The 15,767-nt window shown below is 39.6% G+C and overlaps 1 protein-coding gene across 1 annotated transcript; it reads right to left on the bottom strand.

Annotated features, from left to right (window-relative positions):
- Positions 1 to 8,432: 8,432 nt before the first annotated feature.
- LOC113025591 (Golgi phosphoprotein 3-like) lies at positions 8,433 to 11,799 on the bottom strand. Its single transcript, XM_026173503.1, has 5 exons — positions 11,246 to 11,799; positions 10,626 to 10,757; positions 10,258 to 10,372; positions 9,489 to 9,649; positions 8,433 to 8,721 (listed from the first exon to the last, which is right to left on the bottom strand). The coding sequence occupies exons 1-5, from the start codon at positions 11,453 to 11,455 to the stop codon at positions 8,458 to 8,460; spliced, it is 882 nt and encodes a 293-aa protein (XP_026029288.1). The 5' UTR covers positions 11,456 to 11,799; the 3' UTR covers positions 8,433 to 8,457.
- Between the last annotated feature and the right edge of the window lie 3,968 nt (positions 11,800 to 15,767).

The following is a 15,767-nucleotide window of genomic DNA, read 5'->3' as shown; positions in this document are numbered from 1 at the left end:
CTTGTGCACATTAAAGGCACAAGAGTTCTTATCATTCTACATGTGCATGTGGAGTATAGGACGGGCCATCAGGCAAAAAGGACAAATATCCTCACCGTTTAAAAAGAAAGGAAAAAAAAGAACTAATTATTTATCATTATTATCTGCCCATCACAAGGTGGCGTATTCACTTTGTTTCGTACAACTAACAGTCAACAACCAGAGGAACTTCAGTTATTAATTAATTTCATTTAATAAGTTAATCAGTTAGCTGAGTTGGCTTTAGTTTTACTTTTCAAAGGTTGTAAGGGTGCACTGATCATACGTAATTATATTAACTGTAGCGACACACAACTCTCGTTTATCATTTTCTTTTTAAACTACGTTGTACTTCAGGTCACGGACAGCAGAGGGCAACATTTCGCTTTTACGCAGATGCAGTTACTTTTTTTTTTTTTTTTAAATAAATGAACTTTACTGAACAAACAATGAATATACAACATGCAAATAGATTAATTATACAAAAGAACAGAACATGAACACACAAAACCAGGGGTAAAAAATGTTTTTATATGAATACACGCAAAAATTCACATATACAGTATGTATCACAGCTGCAGTTACTGTTTACTTTGCACCAAGTCAGAACAGGTGGGTGAGCCTCTCCTCTTTCTACCTGAATACCTCTGAATATGTGACGATAGTAACTGAAGCAGACTTTACTGAAGTGTTTACACGAGTCTCAGTAAACGAGCTATGACGTCCTATTCTCATAAATTTTAAAACATGCCACTTCAGATTTTCCCCATCACATATATGCATACCTTTAGGTAAAGTCACATTTCCTAAGAATTTTTACATTAAATGATCTGAATTTACTTCAACCCAGATGGCATGAATGGCTTATTTAAAGAACAGCTTGACTATTAATGTCACATCTATGTACTCTTCTTTTGTCAGTATTTACACAAACAAAGGTCAAAGCCTGTCAACTCCCTTTTTTGTTCACACAAGCTACCTGCTCCCATCACAAATAACACAAGCACCGACTTCAAACCTACCCGTGAAAGCCCCAAAAAGCCAATGTGTTTTCCAATTTATTTATTTATTTACTTCCACCAAAGCAACGTCATTCACACACACCCCAACCATGAAGTGGAACATTAATGGGGTGATTTCCTCTCAGAGATGTTGCACAACAACAAAAAATTTCATACAAAAGGTCACAAGACTGCACAAGAGAGAAACCATGATAAGCCTGTTGATTTACATTCAAAACATATACCTTAAGGACACGGCAATAAAAGGCCAGTATATTTAACAATGCTGTTATCAGCAGCAGCGACACACCTGCTGTAACCATGTCACTTCTGAGCTCTGTGGACAACTAGCAGCATGTGTGAAATGTGCAGTGGTGCCACTTAGAGTTCCCCCATTTAAGTATGTTTACAGTAATAGTAGTGTAGTACAATAATAGTAGCGGTACAGTAATTAAAATATAAAGACATTTTCCATCTAACGTTTAAAATTGCTTTATTGCCATACAAGTATTATATATAGAGACATAAAAAATATACATAGAATTATACAACTGTATACAAACTATATTACTATACTAATACATGCCTGTTTCTGCTATAAGCAGTGACATTAAAATGATGTGATGCTTTTAGGTGATTTTAGCCTGTTTTTAGGTAGCACGAGGACATTTTAATATACCATGCATAATTCGGCTTTTAATTCACCATAAATATATCGTACATAATTTTTCACTCTCTATATGTTTTTTTTTAATGCAGAAATGTAATTTAAAATTTGCTCTTAATCTAAATTTGCTCTTAATTACATGACCATTTAAAGGGAGGCCCACCATGTGTTTGGCAGCCACTTGGCTAAACTGCTGACTTATACTTAGCTGAAACTTCATTAGTTGCCTTCAGTGTGGCTTTATTGATTATTTGTGGCATAGAGGCTGGAAGCAGGATTAGAAGATTGGTACACTGTGGTCATCGAGACTCAGGCCAGGCAACAGTTTTCGAATATTCTGCTGTCTAATCATGGCAAGCCACTGGGAGTTGAGGCCGAAATTTCCTCTTTTGCTTTAAGCTGAGTGGATATTTTCTGTTTTTCTTACTAAAACTCCAGAGATGGTGGCGTGTGGGGAAATCCAAGTAGATCAACAGTGTCTGAAATTTCTTGGCCAGCCCGTCAGACACCAACAACCACGTCACGTTTAAAGTCACTTTAACTTTCTTCCTTACTCTGATACTCGCTTTGACCTTTCACAGGCAGTCTTGACCTTGTCTGCATGCGTAAATGCATGGTATTAACAGACCCAAGATGCCACATACATTAAACATTTATATTGTGGCACTTTCAATAATCTAAATTTCTTAATCTTAAAGTTTAGACTCAGTTCTCAAAAGTAAATACTTTTTCCTTAAATAAAGAAATAATACTGCAACTCTCTAAGCGTCGGTGGTCAGGTGATACGACTATCGTACTTCCCATTTCGTACGAAAGGAGAAGGTATGCCCAAACAAGTTCACGGTGCTTGTACTAAGCACAAATGCAAATAGTGCACTTTTAAGGAAGAAGCGCAATGCACATATCTTTGTCTTCCACGTCACCAAGTTTTTCATCACCGTCTAGTGTAAACAGGTCACGTGCCTGGTGTGTGTAACGTGATTAGAGTGGTGTTGGCCTTGTTTGTTTTTGCATTAATTCAGTCACGGAAACTTGCGTGACACCGGTTAATGCAAGGTTTTGATGTAAAAGAAACATTTTCTGCAGCTTGTTATTTTAAATATTCTGTGTTTGTGTTTATATAATACGTCCAATGATATCTGTCCTGTACATGGTGAAAAGAATACTGTTTCTAAATATCTAATCTTATCGGCCAGGTAGGACATAAAGTGTGGCTGTGAACTGTTGTCGTACAGTCTGTACTGTTTTCTTTATGGTTGGTTTGTGAGCTTTTTGCAGTCAACAAACTGGTCTGATGAAATGTTGCTTCGTGTGACACGGTGGAACTGGTTCAGATGTTGTTTTTCTTTCTATTTCATTTGGTTATGAGCTCATTCTGAGACTTCTGACTTTTTTAAAAACATATGTACGTGTCCATTTCTATTCTCTGTGTTATTCTTAAATGTACTTAAATGTGACTATCGGGAAAAAAAATAGGGCAGGGTATATATCTTTAGTAAAGTGCAAACATACTAAGTTTTAACCATTTTAATCTTTAACACTACTGATTGTAGACGCTCGTAAACAAAGTAGGAGGAGGAAGAAGTTGACTCGTGACCAACGGGGGATTTCTTTCTGAGCATGTGTGTGACGTATAGCATGCTTAAAAGGCAGTCTGGGCTATCAATAGGTCAAACCTGTTCCTGAACATCAAGTCTCAACACTGAAGAAGCAAAACGATCCCGTGAAGCGCTTCTCGTTTTCGGACTATTATCGTTGAGAAAATGGCCAGCAAAGGTGAATATATAAACCGATCTGATTGAGGAAGTTTTAGTTAAGCCCGATAGTTTACTAACAGATTGCGAGCAATCGACTGATATGATCTAACCGATGTCTTCTTCCCTCAGACAGACCCTCAGGAGCTGCTGCCGCTGTTGAACTCTGCGCACGCGAGCTTCGTAAAGCCGGTGATGAACTCTACTGGAAATACAAACTGCTGGAAATACTTATCAAGCACTACAAGACTGTCGCAAATGTCAAGTGAGACATGATGTGAGAGCTCATCAAGAGGAAGCGTGTACTGTAAATCTGACTGGCCGTGAGCCTAACATTAAAGACGGGTCTCATATATAGACTCATAACTGGTGGCAATATGGTAGCCGTAAGTGGGATGTACATATGTTTGTGGACACATCTTGCTGGAGTCGCTGGATTTGGACTGGCAGTGGACTCAAAAAGGAAGACGGGAGCTCTCCAGAGGAAAACTTGTGGGATGCTGTTGATCCGCTGATACAGATCGGTGACGAACTGGATCGAACAGGAGCTTCAGAATGGATGATATCTGCTAAAGATGATGATTGTCACATGTATATACACCGTATACTATCTGTGGACATTCATGCATGTTGGCTCTGTTATAGGTTAAGGTGTGACATTTAGACTAACTGACTTGGACCTAAAGGAAATGACACTTGTGAATCTATAAATTCTGTGAATCTACTTAAAATGCATTTAAAAAATGTCAGCATAAGTGGAAGTGTGTCATGAACAGTTCATTAAAAGATATACATTCAGTAAATGTATTACTTGGTCATGTGTAGTATCTGTTTGTATGGTGGCTATGACAGAAAGCAGTTTGTGAATGTAGTTAAGAATACAAACAATGCACATTTTTTATGATCAGAAAATGGTTAAAACTGAATTAGAAGGCTTACTGATGGTGGGTCTGTTATTAAATAGTATAAGCGTTGTGTTTTTAGTTACTTGAGACAGCTGGTGTCAGGTTCTGTAAGAGCAGCTGACGCCAAGCAAACTTATGACTAGATTAAAAAGGGTTTCTAACTCCACATCCACAGCTATTGTGCCCACAGCAGACATTCTGAATTGTGGTAGCAGGCATGAAAACAACGAGTGTAACACCAACTATCTAATTTCAGTGTTAGGCAGCAATCATGTGTCTCTCTGGGAACTAGTTCTGATCTAAGATTTAGGGGAAAAAAACAAAACAAATTGGACATGATTATCTGCTTGCCAAGTGCTGCAAACCTAACTAATCTGGAAACATTAGGCGTTTAAAATCTTTTGGATTCCAAACATGTAGTCGTGGCTCATAAGGCTTTACAGGTGTTGGAGTACATCAGCAGGCAGCTGTCTTCCAGCCCAGGTTTAGGTCAAAGAGTAATGGATCTTGGCTGTACTTAACTGCAGACATTTTTAAAGAATTCATCCTGCTGGCATTCTTTCCGCCTTCAAATCTGTCTTATAACAATTTATTTACATGTCTAAGAACTAGCTGTATTTATATTTTTAACTTTACACAGCTCTGCTTTGCTGCTACCTCATTTTAAACTGAATTCCCACCAACAATGGATTCTGTTCATCTGGACGTAGTGTTTCCAGTGGACCAAGCGTACATCTTTCACCTTCTTACATCGCTGCCATTCCCCAACTCTCTGTGGATGGTACTCATAGCCATTGATCGATGGTCAGTGATCAATGGTGACGACAACTTGCATACTAACGATCATGAAACTGACCTCACAGGTCATTGTTGACTAGTGGTGATAGTTTCGGTCATCATGCAAATGTGCTGCTTGTAAGGCTGGGGAAACCTGCAGTCAGCTGACACTGAGGAAGTCACCTGGATGACTGAGGAAAACGCGACATCTACCTGAATGCAGAGAATTAACTTTTTGGGGTTTCCTTACCTGGATAATTGAGCATCTAGTAACACAATTAGGAAGGCCGGTGTTCTCCAACTTTGAGAATACGTTTGCTGTGAAATACATCGATCTGACAAAGTTCACATACACATTGTCAATATGGTACAAAATGGTGAAATTTCTGTTTAAAGCAGTGGTTCACAAACTTCTGGCCTCAAAGAAAGTTGACTACCCACTTATTAAAAAATTATATTTATTGTTAAAAATACAAACATAAAATGCATCCAAGTTTCATTGTATTTAAAGGTTAAATAGCTTCAGGGAACTCTTTGTGTGTGTGTTACTCTCCCCCCAATAAAACGATTCACCTTAGTTTCATTTCATGTTTTCACCTGCACATCCCAGAAATAATTTGCTTCCTGATAAGAGTTAGGCAAGAAGCCACTCCCATGTTTGTAATGGAAACTGTGTAGCTGAAGCGAAGAGTTCACAAAGAATGATAAGGTAACATGAGATCCCTGTAAGAAGTTTAGTCTGATGGGAAATGCTGTCGCATACTATTTCTTGGTTGAGATCACTAAAAAACCCCAAACTGTTCCACAAAGGTAACAAATTGGCTCATGTTAGTTAATGAATTTCAGAGACTGATGTGTAGGCTTTTAAGTTAAAGAAACTGATCAACTTTCTGTCATAAATATAATTTCTACAACCTATTATCAATTATTTGTTACCTACTGATTATTAGAAGCACACTTCTACCACTGAAAACAAGTACCAACATTTTTTTCCCCTTTGATCACTGAACAAATCTTGCAAAGGTTTATATTCACTGAAGAGATTCATCTACCAACTAGTGCTAGAAGAATGCGAATCAGACGATCTACCTAAGGGATCAAAATCTTGATAAGAGCAAGCCCGTTTTTAACCATAAATTCTGAAAGAAAAACTGCAGCAAAACATTATAAATTCAGGCACTTAAAGGATCCTTAGTTTATTTTTTTGTGGTAATACAAAAAGCATACAGAATTATAGAGGATAGGAGAGATCCCTTTCACTGAATTCAATTAGACCGTACACATAAAATGATTAATAATTACATACAAGCCGTTTTCTCTGTAGCTACATCCACAAACATCCCAGCCCTCCACCGAGAACAAGCATGGTCTTGTTGCTGTAAACGTGTCTCAACAGTTCTTCATACCCACTGGTACTGTGCAGGTAGAAGAAAGGCAAAAATAAAACAGGCGATGTAACTTCATACACAGACCACATTGATCAGACGGTGTTTTTATAATCATAATTTTACAATGAAACAAGTTTTTCCCAGACCAAAGCGTGTTTGGAGTTCATTTCCTCTCCATTAGACGTTAAGATGTTTCAGTCATAAACAGGGATTTACCAAGACCCCATGTAACCTCCGCCATCATTTCCATGTATCAAACCATACAACATGCCCACAGGGGCCGATTAAACAGAACAAAAAGAGCATGTAATCATGAAATGACAATTAAGCTGAGATACATGGAAAGTCTTGACTTTCCATAACTACACAACACATTTTCTCACTTACCTCTAAAAGTAACAACTGGAATAAATCACATGATCATGTCAGGACGATTTCTTCAGAGGAAATGCAAACAGGTTATGCTTGTCGATTAGTCATGTGTGGAAACTCCTACACAAGACTTGCCTCTAACTTTCTGTTTTGTTTTTGGGTTGTTTTTTTTATACTAACTACGATGACAAAAGGAAATTCAACTAATATTTTTGTCAATTTTCAGGGAAATGAAAATATTGTTAAACCTAAATAGCACTTCTATGTCTACATACCACTAGTTTTAAGTGAGAAAATATGTTTTTGTAGTAACTAAAATAGCTAACCTGCTTAGCTAACAAATCCTTAATATGTATAAGTAAACACTAATGATCACAGTAAGTGTCACAGAGGGTTTTTTTAAATATCCAAATTCGACCACTACTCTTTTCCCCCTGCATCTTTACATCTCGATTCACATTTAGAAATATAAGTAGCAGGAGCATTTTTTTTTTAAATCACCAAGGGAATTATTTATTTTGTTGTTTTTTTAATTTTTTATATTTATAGAGCTGGATTGAGATTTTTTGTTGTCGTTTTTTTCTCCTTTACCATAGTTTCTAAAGTTTATAATCATCAAATCCCTTTGTCACAAGTGGGTTACACAACCCGAGAAGACACCTATAAATACTAACCTACCTGCAGGGCTAGCAGCTGTGCAAAAAGTTAATTAATGGCAGGCTACTCCAAGCATCGATCAGCAACAGAAACAGAAACGGAAGACTAGCTGCGTTCTCTACACACAGAATGGACCCTTGAAAAACCAGTAAACTAATGAGAGCTTTGTTAGATTGCACATTTTAAATCTCTATAAGGGCCGAATGATCTCACACTTACTGGTGAAGGAACTGAACTTGTGTTTAGCCCCTCTTTCCCCCTCAAGAGGCATTGAGGGGAAAGGAGGAAAGAAAAATTAAAGCAAGGACAAAATGAATCTGACACAGTCAGGTAGTCTGTAATAATGGGAACCCAGAGATGCGTTCTTAACTCAAGTGGAAACGAACAGGTGGAAGCGGGAGACCTGCGAGAGCAGAAAGAGCGTTGCTCATCCTTTGTCCTCGCGTTAGCATGTGGCAGGGTATGGAGATCTTGAAGTGATGAAGAGATGACGTTTCCTCTGTGCTGAAGGGAAACTCGGCCCCAGTCAATATCTTCATATTCACCATGACTACTGTTGCCAGCTACTGTGCTCTCCGATGTCATCTAACGAATAGAAACCCACCTGTATGTAGTGTTGATGTTTGTATAAGTATATCCTTTGCAGTGGCAGATGATGTACCTCACTTGTGTGAAAGCAGCCAGTTGTTTCCATTTTAGAGAGTCATCTAGCCCGTCCCACTGTTAGCTTGGTGAAGCCCACCACCGATCAAGACTGTGTGTTAATATGGACTACCACCAAAATATCATCCAGAAGAGATGTCTAAACAAGCTCCCCAACCAAAACAGATTGTCTCATTAGAGTGAAGTCTGTCTCATTAAGTCCTTCAGCCAATTAAATAATACAGACCACCTTTCAGTCCAACCAATCAGGTGCTTTCATTTAGTAAAGGCGGCCACCACGGCCCACATTAGTTCATTGACATTGGGCTTAGCGCTCTCTTTCTCTGGCTCCAGCTCTAGCAGAGTGTGAACCCTCTTCATGGCGAGGTCGTACTGTTCGTCTTGGAGCGGGGCAAAGGCATTCTCAAGAACATCGGACGAGTGAGCCAGCAGAATCAGGGCCAGAACCCGCTTGTCCATGCGGTGGGGATCGTTGACCCACTTCTCCAAAACAGAGTCCTGGACCTTCTTGACAAGGCGCTGCAGGTAGTAACAGTAAATATTATAGAGTTTTATAGTTAGAATTAATGTGAATTAGATTCAATTAGATCATTACACTATTCAGGCTCTAACTCAGAATCTGTACCACACCATACCTTTATTATAAAGCACTTTAACATAAAACCAAAGTTCACACAGTTCTGCACGTATACAAATATCATAAACAACAAAATAAATAATTAAATAACTAAAATAAAAAATTTTTTTTTAAAGTCACATTTGTAGCTTCATGTTTAGCAAGACTTTAACCCCTTCAGCAGTCAGACAGGAAGTTTGCTTTAGCCTCTCGAGGCCGGAAACTAAACAGTTGGTTTTTTGCATAGAAGGTTATGTTACAGCTAACTAATAAGCATATATCGCTGCCAGACTTCTTGTCCTCCTATAGCTGCTTGTTTTAATGCTAGACCAAAATCAAGGTTGTTAACTATACAACCATGAAGTGAAAATGATTTGCCATCCAGTTAAAATATGAGAGAATATATAAGAGGGGAATATTACCCCTTTTGCACTAATACTTGTGCAGTTTGTCAACTCTACTTTAACTGAATCCAGTGAAGAAAAAAAAAGTGCAAATATAGGTCAAACCTCTATCAAATGAATTTGAGGGTGTGACTAACATGCTCCTAAATAGCTGACAGTTCCCACACGCAAACCAAAAAACACAAACCTCCCCCACTAATGATATGCAATGATGCTTGAATCAAAATTTCGATCATGATTGCAGAACAAAGTGAACATTTGCATACCTGTTTAATGGTACTGTTGGTAAGCGGATGCGTGGTCATATCAAAAAGCAAGAAGTTCTGCTTCTCTGTGGTGAGGACACCTTTCTCCACCAGGTTTTTGGCCAGACGTTCTCTGACATTTCGCAGCTGATAGTGCAGCTTGAGCGGATTCCAGGTCTCGCCTACGTGACAACATTGAGATGGGCTTTCAGACGCAACAAAATAAATGACGTGCATGCCGAGGTCATTTTTCCCCTTTAAGGTTCTTAGCTGAGAACAGGAGCCAAAAATGCTTCCTGTGTTGCTTTTATAAAGGATGCACCCATTGTTATATTTTGTTACATTTTGCAGACTGTGACAGTGCACAAAATGTAAATGTATTTTAATTAAAAATAAATGTTTAAAGTGTAATAAATCTTCATCATTACACAGTCTTTTGATATTTATCCATCTTGGAAAAGTTTTGGGACTACAGATAAACGCTAACTACTGCCATTGGTGAATGTCATCTCACACAACGAACACCAAGACTGACATCTACTGACAGATTGGTGCATCCCTAATTATCTACTGCATTTCCAACAATTGCCACTTGGGGCACTACAAGGTATTTTTAAAACAATTTTAAAAATCAATTAATCCTGCTACTGACAAATGTGACATTACATTGCACATAAGCAACCAGTACTCCTCCGCCCCAACATTTTAGACACCTATGTGACCGAAAAGGTGAAACAATAAGCAGATCACCACTAGGTTTGGCTAACAAATACAGCAGTCCTTAGCTCACCACTCAGTAGCTCTATCCAGCTCTGGACATTCTCTGGAGGCTGAGTTTCTTTAATGTGTTTCAAGGCCTCATCCAGCAGCACGTCTCCTGTTGGAGCATCTGACTTGCAGATCACCTTGCCAGAGAAAGGTAAACATTTTAATAATGATGGCTGCTGTCTGTGGAATTGTGATGTAGACACATCCTGTGTGAGGAGGAATTACATAGATAACTAGGTGTAAATCTCCCGACAAAAAAAATGCTTCCTTCTTCGTCAGAAGAAAAGCAAACAGTGTCAAGTGTCCACTACGTCAAAGCATTTAACCGGACAAACTGGTCCTTTTCCCCCCTACACACACGCACAAACATCGCAATATAATAGTTCTCACCTTTCTTGCCAGCAGGCTTTTCCTTCGCACACCGGACGCCTCCAGCTGTAACCTCCCTCTGAGAGCCAGCTCTACAAGCATACAACCTCGAAGGCCGGAAGAAATACAGTCGTTCCAGAAAGACGTGTAGCCCTGGGTGGAGAAAAAAAACACACTCGCTAACTTAGCTGACGTGTTGGAAGGAGCTGAAGCAAAGCGAGATGAAAAGGAAAGCGGTGACTCGCTGGCGAGTTGTCAAGTGAACGCTTGGAGAAACCCGAGCTAAGAAGCTCAACAAACCTGATAATTGTTTTCACTCTCCACCACCCCCCATTTTTTTCTGTAACCTTACGAGCCAACAACAAAACGCAGCGCAAAACATTTCGATGCGCTTAAATACAAGCTACATGACATCTGCTAGCAAGCTTAGCAACGACACACTGTGAATCAATACACTTCCAGATGTGCTACATGAACACAGCATTCCGGGAAACTTTTAACTAGCGCTTTAATAAACCAGAGTTGGCTTTGTTGACAACCACGACTGGTGACGCACAGTAAACTCTAACATTAGTTAATGTCAAGTGTAGCGACTAAGTTACTAGCCAGCCTGCTAAGCTGGACTGCAAAACAGCGCTCACCTCTCGGTCCTTGAGGCCCAAGAGCAACACTTCCTCCATTAGCGTCAGTCTGGTCTCCTTTGAGTCCCCTTTGTCGTCGTCTTCCTCCTCCCCGCGGCGCACTTCGTCCTCCTCACCGCCGGACTCCTTCTCCTTTTCGGCGGCGGCGCTGCGAATGGCCTCGGTCCGCCGCTGGACGAGGCCCGATGTTCTCTGCGTGAGAGTACTCATAGCTGATGCCGAAAAACGATAAAATCCGAAGAAAGGCGCCGACTTCGACCAGCAAGAGAGCCACGCAGCATGTAACCTGAAGGTTAGAGGTGAAAATCGGAAAGCGGTGGACCGATCGAGCGAAGCCGACGGCTAACGTTCAGCTGGGCTCGAGATTCCTGCAGACTCTGCCCACTTCCGGATCCAACATGGTGGCAGGTGACGTAAAAACGTGGCCTGGAGTGATCCGCGGACGCCTCCGGCCTCGTGCATACAACAGAGCACAGCGGGAAATATGTGCTACATAACCTCTGAGCTGCCCCATAAACTGATTACATTTAACGACAAAGGCTATGAATTATTCAGAGGAAATCTTGTTTTGTAGAGCCCTAATTTAAACAAAAACAATGGATGCTGAGGAAAGCGTTTTAGGAAGAAACTCAAAATACTTTAAAGATGCAAACAATTAGATAAAAATTTTAAAATGCCTGTCTTAATCATTACATTATTTAATCTCTGTAATGACGAGTAAAGGAAACCAAATAACACATGATAAAGGCGGGCTCAGTCTAGGAAAAAAGTGTAAAAAATAGCCAGAGCTGGTCATCTATAAACTTTTACTGTATGAAGAATTAGCCTACTTCTATATTAGTGTTGTTGATGGGGTTTAAAAATAAATAAATAAATAATGATATAAAAATTGGCATTTACGATCTATTCTCTTGTTATATACACTTAATTATTGCACCTTCAATAGATCACTTAAAAAGAATTCTGACCTGGGAACAATTATATATGCTTAAATTAAAGTTCTATTGTATATACTTAATTAATTCATCTATTTCTTCACTTATTACCACAGCTGAGGTGCTTTGATGAGTTAAATTATTTAAATATTTGATCAAGCAGTGCTGGTAACTGCAGCTTTTAATTGCAGCAAGACACCAGGCTAATTTTTAAACTGTAATATGCAACATGTATTGCAATTTGCACTACACATTAGTATTATATTTAGGGGGAAAAAATGCAAACTATACATTGGAGAGTTTACTTACGGTAGCTCGAACGCTATATGATTTAATATAGATTCTCAACACAAGGTGGCAGGCTATGCGTAGGAAACATGACCAGACTGATTATGTCCTCCCCCTGCTGACCTCAGCTTCTCTGTGTATGATGATGAACACCGATTGTTTTTCTTTCACATGAAAACGCACTGATACTAAATTTAGACTATGTGCATGATAAAAAAATACTATAAACTAGGTTGTTATTATTATTCTGTTTACAAGTTATTTCCTATTTTCTTACCTATGTTGGCATCTTTAAGCATGAGGGTGATGACTGTTGCCTTTAGCAGCTGTATGTTGGTTATTATTGTTGTTACTCATCACTGGGAGAGATGCATCTTGGATTATAACCTTGCTCCACTCCCATTTACTGCACATAACTGCCCTCGGTGATGTAAGAGCGGCTGGACTATCATCTTTTTTATGGCATGTGTTGTGCCATATAGTGGAAAAGCCACATATGGAACTAATAATATAAATGAGCCCACATGCCCAAAACGTAAATAGAATGCAGACTTTATTCATGCTAGTTACACGTGTGACTTCCCAGCTATGAGGTCAAGAAGACATTATACAAATGACAACAAACAGACATATCTACTAGTCTAACTCCATTAAATAAAAGAACACCTTTTATATACTTGTAGCCGCTAAACTGGTGGACCTAAATCTTCACCACCACGTCTGTATACATACAAGCAGAAAGGGGAGTGAGTGGGTCAGCGCTCAGAGCACAGAAACTTAGCTGGCGTCAAACACATAATTTATTTTCCATAATAAAAAAAAAAAAAAAAAAAACCACAGCCAGAGTCACAAATACAAGCTAAAATCCCCGTATACAATAAAAATAGTGTTTGCAACCCGCTAAAAACCCGGCCGGCCGGAATGATTTAAACACTAAAAACACAAAGCTGAATGAATGTTTTTCCCTATGCTAAAAACTCCCCCCAGGGTCCTAATTCTCACAGTCCAGCAACACGCGGGCAAATTCTCCTGAGCTGAAAGAGACAGGAGAGGAACTCCTCTTCCGGGATGGGGAATCTCGCCAGCAGAAGACCAGGGAGGAGGCTCCTATCTCCACCTGACGGTGCGCGATCGTGCAGTCCAGCCACTCTCCACACCCGCGCACGGCCTCCCTCGTAGCTCCGCCCTGAAACAACAGACACGGGCCAGCAACGTTGTCGGCGCAGCCGCTGTCACCCTTCCCCGGCAAAGCTACTCCTAGCGCCCAACAGTGGGAAAGCGATACTCACAGATGCAGGCAGAGGCGTACCCCTGCCCTACTGTGGATTTCACGCGTCGCCTCCCACGGTCGCTATTCTGCCCTACTGTGGATCGCCGGGTTATGCTGGCCGATCGCTGAATGTCTCGTGGCGCCCCACAGTCAGGCCGGAGGTCCTTCTGTTCATATGCTGGCTTGCACGCGTTTTGTTTCCAGCTCTTCACTTTTCGTGTGTCTCTCTTTCAGTCTTTGCGCTCACCATCTCCCTTAAGTCAGTTTGGCGGCTGATAGGCCACCTCGGGGAACGCCCCCACCTCACAGGTGCCTACAATTGTCCGCTTAATCCACAGTGGAATAAAAAAAACATATTGTTCAATCAACACTAAACACACACTATAAATATGGGGATAAAATCATGCAATAGGAATATCAATAAACAAACATGCAATATCACTATTACAATAAAATCATGCAAATAAAATCGACACTATGTACCAACACAGTCCAATCCAAAACAAAATATAAAAACACAATTTTCCACTGTGTGACATACTCTTGTATATTTTTCTACCTCCAGAATCAAGTAATTGTAGAAAAAAAAATGAGTTGGAGGACTTTTTATATGGAAACACAAAAAGCATTAAAAAAGTCAAAAAAATCTATAGTGAAGTTTTATGCTGTAAGGTTAATGCCACTAAATTCACCTTCAGTAGCAATAACCTGAACTTACTCCTTTCTGTAGGATTTTATCAGTCTGTCACATCACTGTGGAGGAATTTTGGCTCACCTTTCTTTACAGCCTTGCTTCAGTTCATTGATGTTTGTGATCATTTGTTTATGCACAGTTCTTTAAGCTCCCACCACAACAGTTCAGTCAGGCTGAGGTCTGAGCATTGACTGAACCATTGCAACATCTTGATATGTTTTTTTCCAACCTTTTTGGTTGTACATTCGATCCTTGGGATCATTGTCCTGTTGCATGACCCAGTTTCAGCCAAGCTTTAGAAGCCCTCATATTTGACTCTAGAATGCATTGGTATACAGTGGAGTTCATGGTTGACTCAGTGACTGCAAGAGCTCAGGTCCTCTAGATGCAAAACAACCCCAAATCATCACCACCAAACCACAGTGCTTGATGAGTTGTTCATGCTGATAGGCTGTGTTTTGTTTCGACCAAACCTGATGCTGTACGTTATGAGCAAACATCTCCATTTTGGTCCAATCTGTCGAAAGGATGTTGTTCAGAAGAAGCCTTTACACCTAAGCTGTGCTGTCAGGTTCTTTTTAGAGAGGCTTTTTCCTGGCAACCCTTGCATATAATCCATGCTTGTCTTTTTCTTTTTACATTGTCACAACCGGTAGCATTTAACATGCTAACTGAGGCCCGCAGAAACTGAGATGTAGCTCTTGGGTTTGTTTTGTTTGTTTGTTTTTTACAGCATTTCTTAGCATTATATGGTCTGATCTTGGGGGGAATTTTGCAGGGAAATCAACTACTGTAATAATTGATGCACTGTGTTAACACATACCTGAATGCCACAGCATACATTAATTCATGAATGGTACTTACATGATACTTATCTAATGATGATCAATTAATCATCAGTGATCAATTAATCAGGTTCACTGGACTGGATTCCCAACCTCTTTATTCCTATGGAAGGACTAAGTGTATACTTAGTTTTTCACTGGACTTGTTACAGTCCAATGAAAACCTGCTTTATATGTTGGGAAAAGGTTTTAATTACTTTCTTAAAAATCCCCTTTTTCAGTTAAAAAGCTTTATAAACTGTTTATACAAGTGCATATTAAGTTAAAAAAATGCCTTCATTTACTTTGGTGTTCAAAAAGGGTAATTTTGTATTTTAAAAAAGTAGCTTTAGAAGATGGACAAAACATGACTGAAAACATGATTCAAGCTCCTGAAAACAGGAAAGGTGTGAATATTTTTATAACATTGATTGGGCCTGATTGGGTTAAGATGAGGTCATTTAAAAAACATTCTTGAAAAGGCTCCCTTAGCTCTTATTTCATTAAGCGC

The sequence above is a fragment of the Astatotilapia calliptera genome, chromosome 7 (assembly GCF_900246225.1).
Source record: "Astatotilapia calliptera chromosome 7, fAstCal1.2, whole genome shotgun sequence".
In the NCBI taxonomy this organism is placed as follows: Eukaryota; Metazoa; Chordata; class Actinopteri; order Cichliformes; family Cichlidae; genus Astatotilapia; species Astatotilapia calliptera.
This window is presented reverse-complemented; position numbering and strand designations above follow the sequence as displayed.